We start from the raw sequence: 18,003 nt of genomic DNA on the forward strand, positions 1-18,003 counted from the left end.
CACCTGGGAAAGGCCTGCTGTGTAAACACACACATGTGGACTAATAGCTAACTCACATTCTTTATTCCTTCACATTCTTTCCCTCAGTGCACATTATTAACATTTAACTAGCTGTACACACAGTCTGTCGTCCACAAGATGCCAGCGAACCCACTGACACAACCAGTAAGGCGTTGGTACAGCAGCCTTATCACCATAATTTAAATCAAGCTGCAGTTGATCATTTCAGTATATAAATGTTTTTCAAAACACAAAGTGAATGATAAAGGAGTGAGTGAAGGCTGTGCGATGTAGGTAAAGGCAAGTTGAGACTTTTCAGGAGTTCCACTCGGTTGACTTGTTGCCTCAGGGCAGACTCGTGTGTCCTAGCACGATGTGACATGCTGCCTTCAATCACACTGGCACCAGCGTTGCACAAGCAAAGCCTCAAGCGCACATTGACAAATTAAAAGCAGTGTGTAACAACAGTGCAAAAACTCACACACACACACTGACAAAACACACTGCTTCTCCTGAGTGGAGACTTTTACTATACATCAGCTGCATAGTGGAAACAGTCAGCTGGTGGTAGCACAGGTGTGCACGACATGTATGAGATTTTTTACTTTAGTGAGAGACGGCATATCAAATAATGTAATTATCTCTGTAATTTCTTTACACAATTTCAGTTCATGTCAAAGATTTACATGATGCAACAAAAACTCAAGTTGTCGCTCAGTTATCAAAGCCTTGAAGGTCGGGTTGGTAATAATTTTCTGAAAAGCCTTTTATCTTATTGGTTGAAATCCTTTTAATGTTCCGATAGCCATTAATAAATAAAGTTGCCTGACAGAAAAAATAAAAAAAGCAGGTGTCTGTGGCCCTCACAGGACTTTAATAAACATGAACAATCATTTCTTTCAGTCCTGGCGTACCTGTCTGTCACTAACCGACCTGCCTGCCTGCGAGGACACTGAGAATGATTGGAGGCTTCACAAGCTGAAGAGTCATACACTGCTGAAGCCGAGACGATGGCCAGAAGTTAGCGAGTGAGTCACAGAAAGGTCTTCTAACAATTGTCAGACAGTGTACAGTCATGTGTTACAGTCATGTGTTTCGGGGCATAGCCTTGACAAGAGAGCTGATGGGGGGTGGGATGTATTGATTACATATTTTGTAAGTGTAGCCTGCGCTTGGTAGCTTTTCCAAGGTTTTACTATCACTAGCTTTATTTTTCACTGATAAATAAAAGTATAGTTGACTATACGTCTCTATTTAAGGAAAGTGCATTTAGAAATGTTTTTCTAACCAATAACGGACACCTGTTTTTGCGTCTTAGGGAAGCATACATCTGCAAAACATTTAGCTTTAGCTGTGCGGATACGCGTGACAGGCATACAGTCACTACAATGTGCATCAGAATAAACTGCGTACATGCAACCCCACTCACAGGCCAGGCCTACTAAGTCCTCAGCAGACATTTCTGGTTTTTATTCAGAGATTGCAACATGTCCACATGCTGAGGGGCTGTAAGGTTCCAACTGGATGAATTACAATTAAATTAAAAATAGCAAAGTTGTCTCCATCCATTGTTTTGTGCCTTTCTTTAATGATGCCTCATTTTGAAACCATAAACATGTTTTTTCTGCAAAACCCTTTTATTTTACTTCACAAAAGACACCAAAGCATTTCAAAAAAGTAAAAAGAGACTACAAATGTGACCAGACCTTCTACATATTGGTACTTTAAACTAAGGTTTGACATCCTGTCCTACTATACTTAGACTAATTATAAAACAAACTTTTCAAAGAAAAGAGACATGATACAGAACTAACCGTGATCATTGAGAAGAACAATGTGGAAATACCACCATAGACAGAAAATACATTAGTCATACAGAGGATTAAAAATATATTACTCCCAGGGTTGTCAGTGATGATGATGATGGAAAATTCACTTCCTAATTATGTATGCAGGAAGTCCTCCTACTGTCTAATTTCATACACTGATCAGACCTTCCCTGAGGCTAGTGTGGTGTTTCCCAACTTCTCCAAAACCGTGATGCCACAGACACACCCTGACAAACCTCTCCTCTAAATGTGATCCTGCCAGCAAAGCTGTGAACTCACACAGGACAGTAAATACACAGAGGAGACGAGAAAACGCAGAACTCGGTTAAATACACATCACTTTACCTCTCGTTACAACTACTGGGTAAATACTGTAGAACTCATGAGTAATATTTAAGTATTCCGGATAGGTGGTTGGTAAAAACACATTTGAAACTTGGCAATTTCTAAAAAAATAGATTCATATTGAGTTTTAACTGTAATTAAATGTCCTTTTCTTGAATCTCTTTACCATTGCTCATATTGCATTGCCTAGCTGACCTTTCCTTCTTCATCCCCCCAAGTCTGAAGATGTCTCCCACAGCATCCCTGTATATCTCCTACACCCTGTGGCACCCATTCCAACAGCACATCCATGAATGGCTAGAATTGCTGTCACTCTTTGTTACATGTAGATGTTCGCATCATATTGGATAGTTCAGTCTAATGTATGTATTCCTAAATCACATTGTGTCATTACGTCTTGCCACTGATGAAATACGCAAAAGAGTTGAAGTTGGTGCCTCTCTGTCTGGCTCATCTGAGTAAGATATGAAAGTCGCTAAGCGTAGACACAACAATGTACTGTTGGTTGGCACTTTATCTATAACCTGACCTTGGGTCCTGCTTAGAGAGAGAAGGGACTTTCTGTGGAACTAAACAGGCGCTATTCTCCTGTACAGATATAATATACACTATACATAATATATAGTGGCATATACAGTAATGTGTGAGCATGTTCAAAAATTCCTCAACACTTCCCTGGATCATGCTCCCCCCCTCCATAGAAATCGGTTGAGTATAGTTTTTGCGAAATCCTGCAAACAAACAAACAAACAGATAAAAACAAAACCTCCTTCATAGAGGTTAAAAAACATAAATATAACCATATAGGAGGTAAATCCTGTTTGACAAAGCTGCTGTGAGAACCTCAAAGTACCATCTGTGAATCCACAAGAGATCAGTATCTAATGAAAACTGCTGGGTTTTTCTGGGAAGTCTCCTCTTCCTTATTGTCTTTGGACACGTTGGGTATACAGTGCAGCCATTTCCCAACCTGATCCGACATGAAAGAGCGCTGCAGGTTGAAGACTCTGAGGTGTCCACAAACACAGTGTGGGACTTTCTTTGTCTCATCACTGCAGAGGCCAGCTGAACAATACCACCCCGCAACTTTCCCATCATGTTAACAAGTCACAGGAGAGGTTTGAATGTTATCTTCATACCGTGTGAGAGTTATCTTAATACCACCATCCAACTCAGTCATCAAAGCTGGGCCATGAAGCTGAATCACAGCTTTAAGACACACAGATGAGGAGATGTCATATCTCCGGTTCAGAAACCACAGGCTTTATCACACCCCTCCGGCTCTGCTTAGATCACTAAGGTGTGTGTGGAGCCAGCACACTAACAAAGGTGAGCTAAACCAGATGGCCACAGTCGTTTAATTATATTAAGAGCTGTGCCAACGATGTCTTCTCTCACCAGCCTGTGCCCCATCATGATGAAATCTCCTCCCACTCGACTCCTCAAATTCCAGGCATTTCCCAAGTGTGACGGTTCTCCTCTCCCCCAGCACTAAACGTGTCTGGGCATTCTGATATCTGCTGAGCCCGTGAAAGGTAAACAGAGACGGTTCTGGTTCATTGGTCAGATGATAAAAATCAGCATGATGACTGCATCTCTGACCTGACTGACTGACTGATTAAGCTTGGCTACTGTTTGCTCAGTGTAGTCATCAACCTAGCCTGAATTTAAGTAGGATTATGAGAGCCAGATGCTATTTTTATGAACGCCTCAGATTTCCTAAACCTACTACATTCAACATTCTAATTATAACAATTAAGAAAATTACGACATGTTCGTGAAAGGGCCTGCTTGCAATAATAAACCCACCAAGAAATATCTATGCTCTATGGAGCATATTAGCATCCTTCAGCTTATTGTTTTAATTTTAATGCAAGTAAATTGCCTGTTTTGCTCCACTGCCCATCCCTATTAGCAAAACTGTTTTAGGATTTCGATAAAGAGTCAGACAGTTCCCTCAAAAATTGGTTGACAGCAACAGTGTTAAAACAAGAGAATATTGGACATACATCCATTAGTTGGACAGAATTGACAAACTTGAAGGTCATCGGCAAACTTAAAGGACTCGTCTCCCCTGTTCTTCCTCTACGGTTTTACAAAAGTATCATCCAACCCATCCTGCTTTACTGTTCCACCTGTTTCTTCCACACACCCTCTGTCACAAACTGAATAAAACTAACTAGATATGGTGCAACAGGGTCCTCTTCGGGAAAAGCTTTGGCAAAAGCCTTGTACCTGCAGCCATAGCAGCATGTTCGACTCTAACCAAGCACTATGCTGTCCCTTTACTGTCCATCAATGTTTAATGTGAGATGTTTTTGTTTGTTATTGTCCTTATTGTTCAATGATGATGTGTGTTGCTGTTTGTTTCATGAGACGTGTTTAGTGAAGGTGAATATGAAGTGTTGTGAAACTGAATTTCCCCTTCCAGGACAATAAAGATGCTTTCAGACCTGCACTGAACTCAGATAATCTGAGATTATCATGAGTAAGTGAGATCTCAAATGTCAGAGTCAGTGCAGCGGACATTTTCCATAGTTTTTCCTGCCAGTCCCATAGCAAAAAACTCTGGAGAATGTTCAACTGAGCCCATGTAAGAATCCAGCAGGATTATGTCCAGACGATTCACCATGAGCGAGTTGGCGAGTTGATGATATTTCTAACAGGCGGCAGATGCAAAACAAACCAAAAAATGAATTTAAGGATGACAAAAGAGGAACCATTCACATAGAAGACGATGTCAACGTGGAAAGGCAACGAGATTCAAGAGCTTTTGGAGATAAGAGCTGATGCTGGTTTTATGTCCTGCTACCTGCATGCTGTACTACCTCGCCTGAAAACTCCGGAGATATTCCTGTTTTTGTGAACTCGTCAAAGTGGATAATCTTCTTTATATGTGAAAGGCAGACTCTGTTGTGCAGACATTCTTGGGAATTCCTGTCTGAAAATGGCTCAACTAACCAGCTTGAGATACGACTCCGAGGACAAACTAATGTTGCTCCACATCTGCTAAAATCAGTAAACAGGCAACTGACATCACATTGACTAAACATTTTACAATATGGCAGGTTTGTGTTTGCAGCTTGTCTCCATTGACCCCAAACAAACAGTTAATGCTGGTTTAAAAACAACTCATTATTATTACTGGCACTTTGCATTTTTATTAATGTATTTTTTATTCATTTGATTGTCTAGGAAATTACAGTGATTCCCAGGAGAATGAAGAAATAGGAAGCACATCAAAAAATGGCAAACACATGTGGATGGAGAATCACAGTCTTGTCAAACAAGCAAATATACAGCGATAAGGCTGAGACCATCAGAGTGGACATTTAAAAGGCCATGCTAACTGTGATAAGCCAACAGCTGAAAACCCTCACAAACTGATTTCAGTCTCATTGAGCATGCTGCCAACAAAACTTGTTTCCTGTCCTACATTAGTTAATGGGCTGACCAACTTTACTGCGATGCCCCATGTGCTCCCTATAGAGAGGGAGCTTCCTCCCTCTGCTGATGACATCACCTATCACCTCCAGCCTTCTGTTTCCTCTTCCTGTCAGCTGACCCACTCCCACTTTTACTGTGCCGTCTCTGGTGACCCTATTCTCAACGCATTGTCTACATCCTGCGACAATTTTGACTGACTTCTTTTACAACTGTATTTCAAAGGTGTGACAATATAATGGAGCTCTTAAAACGCACCATTATTACAAAGCTTTATTTAGCTACTGCAGTATAGTCTCCCTCGAGAATGTGAATTCCATTTTCATAGCTTTGACGTGGACATTTATCATGTGGGTGGACATTTTAGACAAACATACAGAGCACATTCCCTTTACATAACATGCTGGAGACGAGCAGCAGGTGAGGGGCACATGTGGAAAAACTTATTTGGTTTGGAGGAGTAGTAAAGTTACACAAATTGAGGCGAGAGGTGGAAAACATGTTATGCCCACTGTTTTTATTGTAGACGGTAAGATGCTTCAGGTTATCATAAAACAGTCTACAGATACCGCACTCTATTTTACTCAGTGTAGAGAGGAGAACTGCCCATGGATATATATGCTTTGGATTGTTTTGTGGATACTGCAGGTAGTATTCTGTCCTTGTTTTGACTTCAGACCCAAACTATTGAGTGGAACTGATTTCTTAGATGAAAACATCAAATTCATTATCTTAAATAAGGCTGAACTTAAAATAATTCAGAGCATTGTGTCTTACTTCAAATATTCCTTTAAAAAAAAAAAAGAAAGTCTGTTAAATGCAAGCATGGATTTTTACATATTAGTACGCATCATGTAAATGAGGTGTGTAAGTATCCTGCAGTCAACGTCTCGAACTAATTTCTAGCTTGAACGTGCATCCTCACTCCCTCTAATTAGGCCGCTCTAATGAGCTCGTCACAGGGAGACTAATCTAGTCTAAGTCATTAGGCCTCTCAGACGGCTGGGACGTTTCCATGCTGAGTGGGTGGGAGAATTATGGGTTGGTGCACTCCCTGATCACCTGTTTAAGCATTATCAGGCTTTTGAAGGCCAGCAACGGAGCACTGAAGCTTTTGATGTGCGCACACACACAGAAATGTTATCAGCTCAATTATAGTCAAATCTGACAAAGGTGGGGCTACAAGAGCTATCTATGGAAAACAACTACATTGTGTATAATGTGACATGGTAAAAACAGGCAGTAAGGAGTCTTTTAAAGCTCAGAATGCCTTGAAACACAGACATTTGGGTCAGAATGTGTTGTTCCATTGCTTGTGCTCATTTATCCTCCCAAAATCTTATGCCCCCTGTTAATCCATTACTTCCTGCCTATCGTGTAAATAGCTGGTCAGTGTGCCAATTTAGTGCCCCGATAGGATCAGGAATTTTCCAGGGGATTTCCTAATCTTTCTTTCCTTTTCCCTTTTCTTTTCATTCATTCATTCTGGGACATACTCATGTTCCCACAGACCAAAGAAAAGCAGGTAAATCATGGAAATAAGAGTAGAGGTGGTGTAATCATGGAATAGTAGCACACAAGACTGTATATATGCACAAAGTGTAGCACTGGTCAGAGTGCTACGCTCTGCAAAATGTGCATCTGCGCTTCTCTCAACATGGCTTTCGGTCAATGGTCAAAGGTCACAAAACTGCTCATGATGGGGGCTATGTCCGTCTGTTCTACTTCTCTTCCTTCTCTCCCATTTTTCATCTCATTTATTCAAGTCCGGGGTTGGCACAGAGGGCTTGACTCAGCCTGCTGCCAGACAAAGGCTCTACAGTATTATTTAGATCCCGTATCTGCCCTGAGTCCTATGAGATCACCACAATGCTATGTCTCGCTCACACTAAAGTATTCACACACTGAGAAAGATGCTATTCTGCAAGTGGAAGTTCAGCTCTACACTGATGTTGCACAGACTCTGGTAATTTACACAGAACACACATGCACACAGGCCAGGAAGCACACACTCACACACACACACATTCACACAAGCACAAAGGGGAAAAGGAACTGCTTTGTCTCCATTTGGGATTTTTTTGTGTTAATGGGATTTTGACCGCAGTAACGTCTTCCGTCTTTCAGCAGAAAACTAGGACAACTCTTGAAATCTTATAGCTGTTGTCTGAATTGTATTCTTCATCCAAATTCTCAGTGATTATCTGAGGTACACTTTGTATTTTGTGTCAACTAGTAATATGAAGGGGAACCACCAATATATGAGCAAATTCTTAGAAAGAAAAAAGTTCCACATCAATGCTGTTCTAGTTTATTGTTGTGGTTTCATATATCTGCACACTGTCTTAAGACTAAAAACCATTTCACCACCGTTAATAAATCACTTCTGAGTTAAAGTAATTTGATGAGGGGATAGGGGATATATAATATGTCACAATTTTCAAATATCATCACAACACAAGACAAATAATGAAGCTGAAAGGTAAGTTGTATATCATTAATTGAAAAAGATGAATGTAACTTTGAATTAATACAAAACGGCTACAATGCAAGCATTAAAATGTACCACAGAATTCACTCAGCACAGTTTCACTACCAAATGGACATTAATTGTAGTAGTAGTAGTAGTAGTAGTTGCAGACTACTAAGTATTTAAAGTTTGTGTTAGATCATCAATACTAAAAATGAATGATCAATTATTTGTTAGATCAATAAGCTAACAACATCAAGAGAGTTCTCTGCAGATTAAAAGTCTCTACAGTGCAAGCACAAAAAAGCAAAGAGTGAGTGTAGGCAGTGTGAAGACCAGGGCTCAACCATTGTCTGTATTTAACTTTTTAAACAAACTTCTTGTTGATGCATTTAACACAGTTATACCTGTGGGATAAGTAGAGAGATAGTTTTACAGACTCGATAAAAGTCCAGAATCACATTGTCAGTACAATCTGTGCACTGTTCTGTTTGAACCTGGATTCTCCCTTACGCTTACAAAATACAATTTCTATATATGTATAATAACTAAATCATATATCAGTGCTAAATTATAGCTGTCAAGTAACATACATTAAAACTAAAAGATAATAGCTCTTATTCTATCCAAGAGTCATATATTCTGCCAAGTTTCTCCAATAAACCTTCCCTCTGAATATACTGCTTGTACGTACCTGTGTGCATATGAACCCCAGGCAGCGTCACTTTTCACCCTCTGCAACACAAGAAAACACCACATTTCTGAGTGTCACACACACTCTATAGACCCCTGCTGTAATGTTGTGCAGCATATCTCCATGGAAACTCTACATAAACAGCTGTGCAGAGAATGACCATTGTCTATACATGGTGGACATGTGCACGACCCCACACACACACACACACACACACACACACACACACACACACACACACACACACACACACACACACACACACACACACACACACACACACACACACACACACACACACACACACACACACACACACACACACACACACACCTCAGACACATGAATCATAGTGATCTCCTCATTATTGGGTTACAGAGGGGAATTCCACTTCTTATAGGGCTGGTCCACAGCGGTCATAAATGATTTACAGCTCAATGTCATGGTGGGGCATATAGAAATATATAATAATGTAAGTAATAAAAAAAAGTACTGTATGTAGGAGTGTCAGTGAGTTTGCACAAGTATTTATGTCTGAATTTCTGATCTGATAGAGAAATCAATACAATGAAACTTATTAAGCTTAGGGGAGATTCCCCTTGTTTCCATACAAGGCAGAAGTAGTGGACAGTGCTCTGCTGGAAACGGCTTTATAACAGAGCTGGAGACACACAGACACAGAAGCAGATAGATCAAACTAAATAAAAACACACAAACACATCAAAATTAAACAGGAGGTGTTTTTAAAGCTGGAAAGGTCAGTATCGGCCTCACTCAGCTGCATTGAAGAGTTTCTTCAAGGGCTGGTCAATTTAACTATGTCAATATTAATCGTAACATAATTTATATAATAACAATATAATAAATGTCCGATATACATCAATATAATGATAAGGAGGTACATAATTGATCAACTTCAGATTTGTAAAATGTTTTGCTGTTTATCAAGTGTTTATCATTCTCTGGTCATAAAGAAGAGTTAACCATCACTCAGGACCAAAAATCTGTCTTTACACCTAAAATAAATAATAATGTAACACTTAGTGATGATTGATATGAAATGTTTTACCTTGATATGATATTTGGCCACATTGCCCAGCCCTAGTTTCTTCTGACTGGAAACTTTGGTCCACAATCAGGACAATGACACCATTACATCATAGTTAGATTAGCTAAAACTGCTTAACAGGCTGTAACATACTGGAACAGTCTTTAAACAATGTTATAAACCATTTCCACAAACACTGCTTTTGTTGCGTGAACATGCAGATTGCAGCATACATAATCAGAAATGTGTTACACGTGCACACACTGTGAGGTCACTGACTGACCACCGGCTAGATGACGACAGCACAGTGCATTTTAATCCTACTCATTTGACCTGCTAATCTAAACCCAGCGAAAACAAGTTTTAATTCAAATGCCTACAATGCAAATCATTGTGAATGTTCAAAGAAGCTCTCAACAAGCCTTAAGACTCAGCGTTATGCCAAATTAAAAGGAATTCTCTATGCATCTTAAATTGCATGCACAGATTCTCTTTTTACAGATTTCTCAGAGGAACGTCGATATGTGGAGCACTTCAACCATCTCATTAGAAGATGGTCACCGATTGAAAAGGGATTTCTCGAGCATGCAGCCGACTTGTGCTTACATGAGCAGTATGGTTCATTTACAAATGATTGCAAAGTCCACAGCAGATCACCGTTTTGTTCACATATGCCAAGTATGCTCCTAAACAATCCGGACAAAAGCTGCAATTCATAATATCTGCTGGACTAAATCACAGACAATCCCAGCCCTGCAATGCATGTCAGCGGGGACAGCCTCTCCCCGCTCACACCCACCTGATGCTCCGCTTCTCATGAGGTGACGGTGGAAACAAAACCTTTATTACGCTGCTGCTCCAGCTGGCTTGCACAGCGCATATTAAAATGCTCCCACCATTCAAGCTCATACCTGCCTCTTATCAAACTTACCAAGCTTGAACTTGTACAACTCCACACAGCAAGCTGATAGAGTCGGAGACGTAACCTTTGAGACAAGTGCTGACGTAGGTAGTTACAAGGATATTAATTTCAAACATCAGTAATCAAGATTTGATTTTAACGATGTGTCAAATGGGTGCTACTTGTAAAGACAATCCTTAAGAGAACTATTAACTCACATTATCACTCCATCTCAGCTTTTGTAGCTAAAATCAGACAGAGATTACAATGGAGCAGAAACGTGCGTTTCAAACAATGCAACCATCACTGCTCACATACTTCCACATGTTCTTTACGTTGGCATGGCTGTTGAGCAATACATCCTTTAGAGGGCCTGACAATAAGAAACATGTCGATGGTGGAAGAGGTTGTGATGATGCATCTCTTAAGAAAGAGACATCAGTGGCTGTTCCCTTTGCCTGTAGTTTGTAAGCAACTCACAAAGTCTCTACTCAGAAATTTCATTCATTGTTCAAATTTTATTCTTGTGTTTTATAGTTGAACTATTGGCTACACTCCCCCCTACTATTTCCTGTGGTACTACTACTCCATTTCATCTTTTTGGTCCATATCTTTGAGCTTTCAGAAGATGAGCACAAATACGGGCAAAATGAACACAGAGACTGGACAGAGGGCCCTGTATGTTTTCATATACATATTTAACGTTGAGCATAAATAAGCTTTAAGAGCAACACTTCTGTCAGGTGTTAGTGAAGAACAAAAATCTAAATGGAGCATGAATATAGGACAAATATCAGGTTCATCAGGTTGACACAACAATGAATGAAAGCTAATGTGCTCTGCTTCCCAATTCTGGAGTCATGTCGTTTGGAGGATTTGGTCTACAAAGGAAGGGTCTTTGTAGGAAGAATAGACTGCAAAGGCCAAAGAAAAATGAATCAGTCTGGTCTACAGAACATTGCGTCAACAGCTTGTCCCAACCTCGCTGTTGAATTGTTAGCTACTTTGAGCCCCTGCACTAACCCGCAGTTTGGTCCCCTGCGTAACTAGCTTGTTAGCTTTGCCTCTAATGACTCCTTGAATAAGTTGGCCAGAGAAAGATTAATCTTTTGTATCCTCCTTCGTTACTTTGAAATTTGTCAGATGCACTTCAAGGAGCCTTTGCAATGGGACAGTTTAGTTGCAACACTATAATGCAATCTTAAATGCAGCTCCTTAGGTTGCAGCCACTGAATTGGGACACAGCACATGTTTGCTAGGTGTATATAATGCTGTCACATTCACCATATCATTTAAAATGTTTATAAAATGATAATACAATATGTCAGAGTCAAGTTTCAGCTCATTGTGCTGCCCCCGGGTGGCTACAATGTCAATGAATGCGGCTTTAATTTAAAAAGCACCATTTTGAGCTTGCCAAGAGTATTTGTTATTGTTTGCAATTAATTTATACATTCGCTGATAACTAAACTAACCATTAGTCACTGTTCTATTGAACAAAAACAAAGGCTAAGTAGTTAAGCAATACACAATCTGGTCATTTAAAAGAGCATACAAACAGTTGGGTGCTCCCTTGGGATCACCAGCCGTCACCAATGCATTTTCTCCTGCCGGGTTTAAAAAACAAAGCTCAGATAGACAGTCGGTCAAGCTAAATTCCTGCATCTGTTTGTGTGTTGACAGGGATGAGAGTGACAGACTAAGGTTTCTATCAACATGGACAACAGCTAAAGACACATCCTCCTTTAGATACTTTGTGTACACACTGAACAGACGGGTAACATCCACATACACTGATGAGCCGAGGAAGGATGGAAAAGAGTTCAGTCCAATGCAGTTAAGACAGAAAATAAGCAACTACAAATAAAGTCTCTAGCAACATACTTTTTGCATGTATGCGATGAGACTATTAAAACAGCTGCAGGAAATAAGAAGACAGAAGATAAAGAACCATGTGCGGTTCGTCCCATTTCCTTTCACCTCCAGTCAGTCGAGTTAAACTGTCCATAAAGTGGATTCCTCATAATCATGATCACATGTTTACCTGCCGGGCGGCTCGCAGCAAGTCAGTGAGAGGCACACAAGTTTTTCCAGCTCTGTGAGCAGTAACATGATACAAGAACATCAGCTGAAGTGTAACAAAAAAAACTGATCGGACAACTTTAGATCAGCTGTAAACTGAAATCCTCATAAACGCTGCGTTGGGCCACACCTCTTCCTGTAACTGCTGTCATTTCCAATCTTACTGCCAAAAGCCCACGAGGGGGCTACATCTATTTGTTTGCTTTGACAATGTGGAAAAATGTTGTGACGTACCCCTCCCAGAATAAAAACCCACATGGAGCAAAAAAAAAACAACATTTCTTATTCCCAGCTTTTAAAACAGTGTAGATGTCTGCATGGGCCTGCATGAACGATTCTCTGCAAGTGGTGTGAAATATCAGAGATTACCATGACAACCTGATCTCCAAATATATCATGCATTACATATAATTTCATCCAGATATCGGAAATTGACTCGGGGAGTGGGATTCACTTTTTCAAACAATAAATCAGTCAAGGATCAGAACGTGGCTTTAGGTCTTCAGCAGAAGCAACACTGACATTTTAAAATGTGCACCACCAATCAACAGACAATTGATTTGATCGAAAATGTAAATTTCGAAAATATCACTTCAGCAAATTGTGCAATTTGTCAGAGATTTTAAAAATGCTCAAACTTTGAGATGAAAAGTACAAACTGCCAGCTCTCTCCCCAGTAGAGGGGTAGGGGGGGGGGGGCTGCAGTCACAGGTGTGAGAGGAAGGAAACACACGGTGGGTGTGTGAGAGGGTCTCACCCTGTGTGTGTGACCCATTAACACGTAATGCAAGTCTCTAGAACCACATGAACAAACTGTGTAGAGACACGAAACAGTGAAAACTCACGTTTAACTTTTCTGCAGCAGAGTTTCAGGACAAGAAAAGTCAACTTACATTTGTTGCCGCGCGTGTCCATCCCGCCGGTGAAGAAGTGTGAGGCTGTTGAAACGCAGCTCCCGGACCATGTGTGCGTGTGCGCGTGTGTGTGTGTGTGTGCAGTAGTTACTGGAGGCTGTTGCTTCTCTGCTGGGTCCTACAGTCTGCCGTCATTAATCCACCGCCATGTTTTACTACACTGGCGCGCGCTCACACTCTCTCACACACACACACAGGTGTTTTCTGATTACATCTCGGCCTGGCTATATGGGCGTGGACATGTTGACTGACAGCTGTGGGCGGGATGACTTCGGACCTGTCGTCTCTCTCATTGGTGCTCAGATTTTCGTGACGTCGGAAATTAACATGTGGGGAAACCATAGACTGTACATGGATGAAGACGTAAAGAGAGTTTGTTGTGAGGATGGCCGACACCCGGTGTCGATGGGGTGTCAACAAAACCATGTGATCTCTGCAGCGGAGTTATTACGTGATGTACAGCCTCTGTATATTTTGATGCAGAACAATAAGCAGAAAAACTAAGTAAACATACCTTGGTTAAGTAGATACATAGTCTGTCAGTGTCTTTCAAAATAATATAATTAAATCTAATAAAAGGATAGTGCTGCGGAGAATGTGTGTTTTCCAGCTAAAATACAAAGGAATAAAATATAAATAGATATTTTTTTTTTTTTTTACATATAAATGTTTGGTTTTCATCATTTTGATTGTGGACCAAACATCAGCCACAGCGCTGGTTGTCTGTTTATTCAAAGTTAATTAAAAAAGAAATCACAACAGTCTCAAAAACTGCTCTTCAATCGGCCTTTGAATAAACATGTGTGTAGCTGATAAGAAGAACAGTTCTTGAGATATACAAGTCACATACTGACAGAGCTTTCTGGAATCACTAGACAGAGGAAAGGTCACTGTTATTGATAGATCGTTCTTTTTTATTTTCTAACACATACAGGTAGATGGAGGGTGAGGAGGGGAGGGGAGGGAAGAGGGTAAGGAGGGGAGGGGGTTAAGGTGTAAGGTAGTGGGGGGAGCTGGGATGAGGGGATGATTGACAGGGCAGAGGGAAAGAAAGGATGGGAGAGGAGATTAGGAGGGTTGAAGAGAAAACAGGGGAACCTCCTCCTCGTCGTCCCCTCATTCTCCTCCTTCTCTCTCTTCTTCCTTTCTTTCTTTTTCATCTTCTCCTCCTTCTTCCTTTCTTTCTTTTTCATTTCCTCCTCCTTCTTCCTTTCTTTCTTCTCCATCTTCTCCTCTTTCTCCTTCTTGACCCTCTCCTTGTAGCTGTCGGTCTTCAAGGCCTGTTCCTGAAAACACAGAGACAACATAAGTTTCACTCTTTTCTTTTTCAAAGTCTGAATCGGAAACAAATCAACAATCCAATATTATTCAATCAGAATGAGTTGGTGTAACGTACCTGAAGCACAATGTTCTGCTGGATCAGGAGTTTTATGTCGTCCTCCAGCTTGATTTCCTTTTCTAGGGACTCCTTGTGCTCGGTGGACCTCCTTTCATCTAAGTCTCTAATTTTTTTTTGCAGCTCCTCTATTTCCTCGGACCTGCCCTCATCTTTGAGGATGTCGTGCTGCAGCGTGTCCTGCTGGAGCTTCAGGTCTGCATTCGGGGAGACGACCTCTTCCTCTTTTACTTTAAAGCTCATGTTCATGTTTCTGAGCTCCTTCTCTTTGGCTTTTTCAGACTCCACGAGCTGAATCAAGCTGGTCAGGTTGTCTTTGGACTTCAACAGAAGTGAGGCAGAAGACTCCAACTTCTCGAACATCTTCTTCCTCTCTTCTTCCCAGGAAATATGGTAATGGAAATCAGCCTCTAGCTCCTCCAGACGGGCGTTTTTAGCCTTCAGCAAGGCATTTTCAGCCTCTAGCTCCTCCAGACGGGCGTTTTCAGCCTTCAGCAAGGCATTTTCAGCCTCCAGTCGGCCGTTTCGTACCTCCAGCTCCTTCAGCCAGGCATTTTCAGCCTCTAGCTCCTCCAGACGGGCGCTTTCAGCCTCCAGCTCCTTCAGACGGGCGTTTTCAGCCGCAGTTCAGCAGTTCTCCCTCTGCGAGTCCTGGAGGGCTCGGCGGAGCCTTTTCTTCATGCTGCACTTGTGTTGCTCATCTCCTGAGCACATGTTTAAACACATGTTTAAGCTGCATATATAATAAACAGAGCTTTAAAAAATACATAAAATGCGCCTGGAAAGCTCATTTTAAAAATGGAGACTGCACATCTCCAGCCTTGACTGGGGAAAACTGCACTTGAACCTACTTGGGGATACAATAAGATAAACAATATAAAATGAATGTATGCTATGTGAGTGGGCAGCCACTGTATCCTATATATCTAAAATTACATCAGAATGACCGAACTTGGAAAAAAACAACCACAAACATTTGAAATAAAATATTTGACTCCTCCATATTGTAGTTGGCATGAATCTCTCCAAAGATTTCCCCACCTTATATAATGCACAGGGTTTCATTTACTTACCTTTAACTACATTATCAATATCTGCATTTCTTATTCTCTTTTCTCCTGTGTATAAAATGTCTTTGTCTTCTCTCTACTCAAACCAACCAAATAAACTACTGCTCGGTAACCTTTTGGGTAAACAGGTAGGATGAGAGCAAAGGAGTATGTGTGTGTGTGTCTGATGGATGTGGAGATGTAAAGTGAAGACACTTCTAATGGACACAAGCACTAAATCTCATAGGAAAGAACAGGTGATCGTGTTCTCCAAAGACTAAACTGAATAATGATTCTATGTCACATAAAACATCTGCAGTTATTATCTAATTGCATGTAACGTAGACCAAAAATGTACTCGTCACCACATGGACTAATAACTATCAACTGTAATTAATGTTTGATATTAGTTGTCTATATATATATAAATATCTCATGTGTAAAGTGAATCTGTATTGTTGCTTTTTACCAGAACATGCTGAAAGATGATGAACTCAGATTCAGTGAACCCTGGTGTAACAGCTGAGACTCTGTGCCATCCCTCTCCACCCGCACACAGAACTTGTCTCAACAAACCCCAGGAATGCTCCCACATTTCTTTAGTGTTACATTCACAGATGAGCCAAAGGTATTACAGCGTCCTCCTTGTTTTCTGTTTTAAACAATGATGTTGTGAACGTCTGCAGTCCAGCAGCCACTGCGACTCCTGAACTTTGTCTCTATTTCTGAGAGAGCATGTGAGGCAACACCACTGTCTGTCTGTCAGTAGGTCTGGTGTTATTTTGTCTTCATTCGATTGGAATCTGTCTTTTATGAAACAACTTAAAGGTCAACTAGCACAAAGATGAAATGTTTGCAAATATAAAATGCTTTCTGAGCAGATTTTTAGAAGTTAGGGCAAAGTAGGCAAATTACTCCTAATGAGAGCTGCTATGTTTTTACAGAACTACTGTAAACCCTCCAAATTAATTCAGAGTTGTCTCATATTTTATCCTGCAAACCCAGAGAATCATCATCAGGTGATATTGAAATGTAAACACATTCATTCACACAGGATGATGTCATTTATTGTGTGAAAACCACAAATTGGTTATAATTCATTTCAATTTTCAATAAAATTGTATTTGTATAGAGCCAAACCATAACAAACATTATGCAAAAGCCCTCTACATAGTAATTATCAACGGAAACCGGTTGGCTTATAAAGTTATTTACTTTTTGGAAGCTGTAATCAATATCAATAAATGTGGCTTTTCCTCAAATGGACAATATCAAGTCTTTAACACATAATGAGAACAGTGTGAGCTGTGGTAGAGTTGCATAAGGCACTGTGGGATGATGGAAAGCAAAATATGTGTGGCCATTAAAGATTCAAGCAGCCTGTAGAAGTCAGAATTCTGTTTATAGCAGCAACTAAAATAACATAGAGGTGTGAAATATGCCTAAACCAGAGCCAAACTAAGGATCCTATGCGATGCTGAAGAAGAAAAAATGTTTGTATCCATCAGTTTGAGCTCAGATGATCCTGTCTTATGGAAAGCTTGTTGATTTTTCTTTGGATAAAATGTAAAAATAGAGTAATAGTCTTTTTTTACACTCCTCATAAGCTGCTGGTCAACAAACACATGGAACAGTGCACACAGTCAAACATCATGTCTTTGTATAATGTTGCTCCATCAATATTTCTTTATCTACTAAAACCAGTGATGTTTGTTTGCGCTACACTGCCCCCACCTGGTGTAGAGGAGTAATGACCATCAAGCATTAAACATTTTGTTTTTATTTTTCAAACCAGAATTTCATTTAGAGATGCAACTCCTGTGCTTCATGC

The 18,003-nt window shown here is 40.5% G+C and overlaps 1 protein-coding gene across 1 annotated transcript in view; it reads right to left on the reverse strand.

Moving 5' to 3' along the window:
• Positions 1-13,929, reverse strand: part of afap1l1a (actin filament associated protein 1-like 1a) — a 29,482-nt gene extending 15,553 nt beyond the window's left edge. Inside the window, exons 1-2 of the mRNA XM_035161791.2 lie at positions 13,707-13,929; positions 8,783-8,823 (exon numbers count right to left, since the gene is read on the reverse strand). Coding sequence (XP_035017682.2) covers positions 8,783-8,792 — 10 coding nt within the window. The 5' untranslated portion in view covers positions 8,793-8,823; positions 13,707-13,929. The remainder of the gene's footprint in view (positions 1-8,782; positions 8,824-13,706) is intronic.
• Positions 13,930-18,003: the final 4,074 nt, after the last annotated feature.

This window comes from Hippoglossus stenolepis, chromosome 7 (assembly GCF_022539355.2).
Source record: "Hippoglossus stenolepis isolate QCI-W04-F060 chromosome 7, HSTE1.2, whole genome shotgun sequence".
In the NCBI taxonomy this organism is placed as follows: domain Eukaryota; kingdom Metazoa; phylum Chordata; class Actinopteri; order Pleuronectiformes; family Pleuronectidae; genus Hippoglossus; species Hippoglossus stenolepis.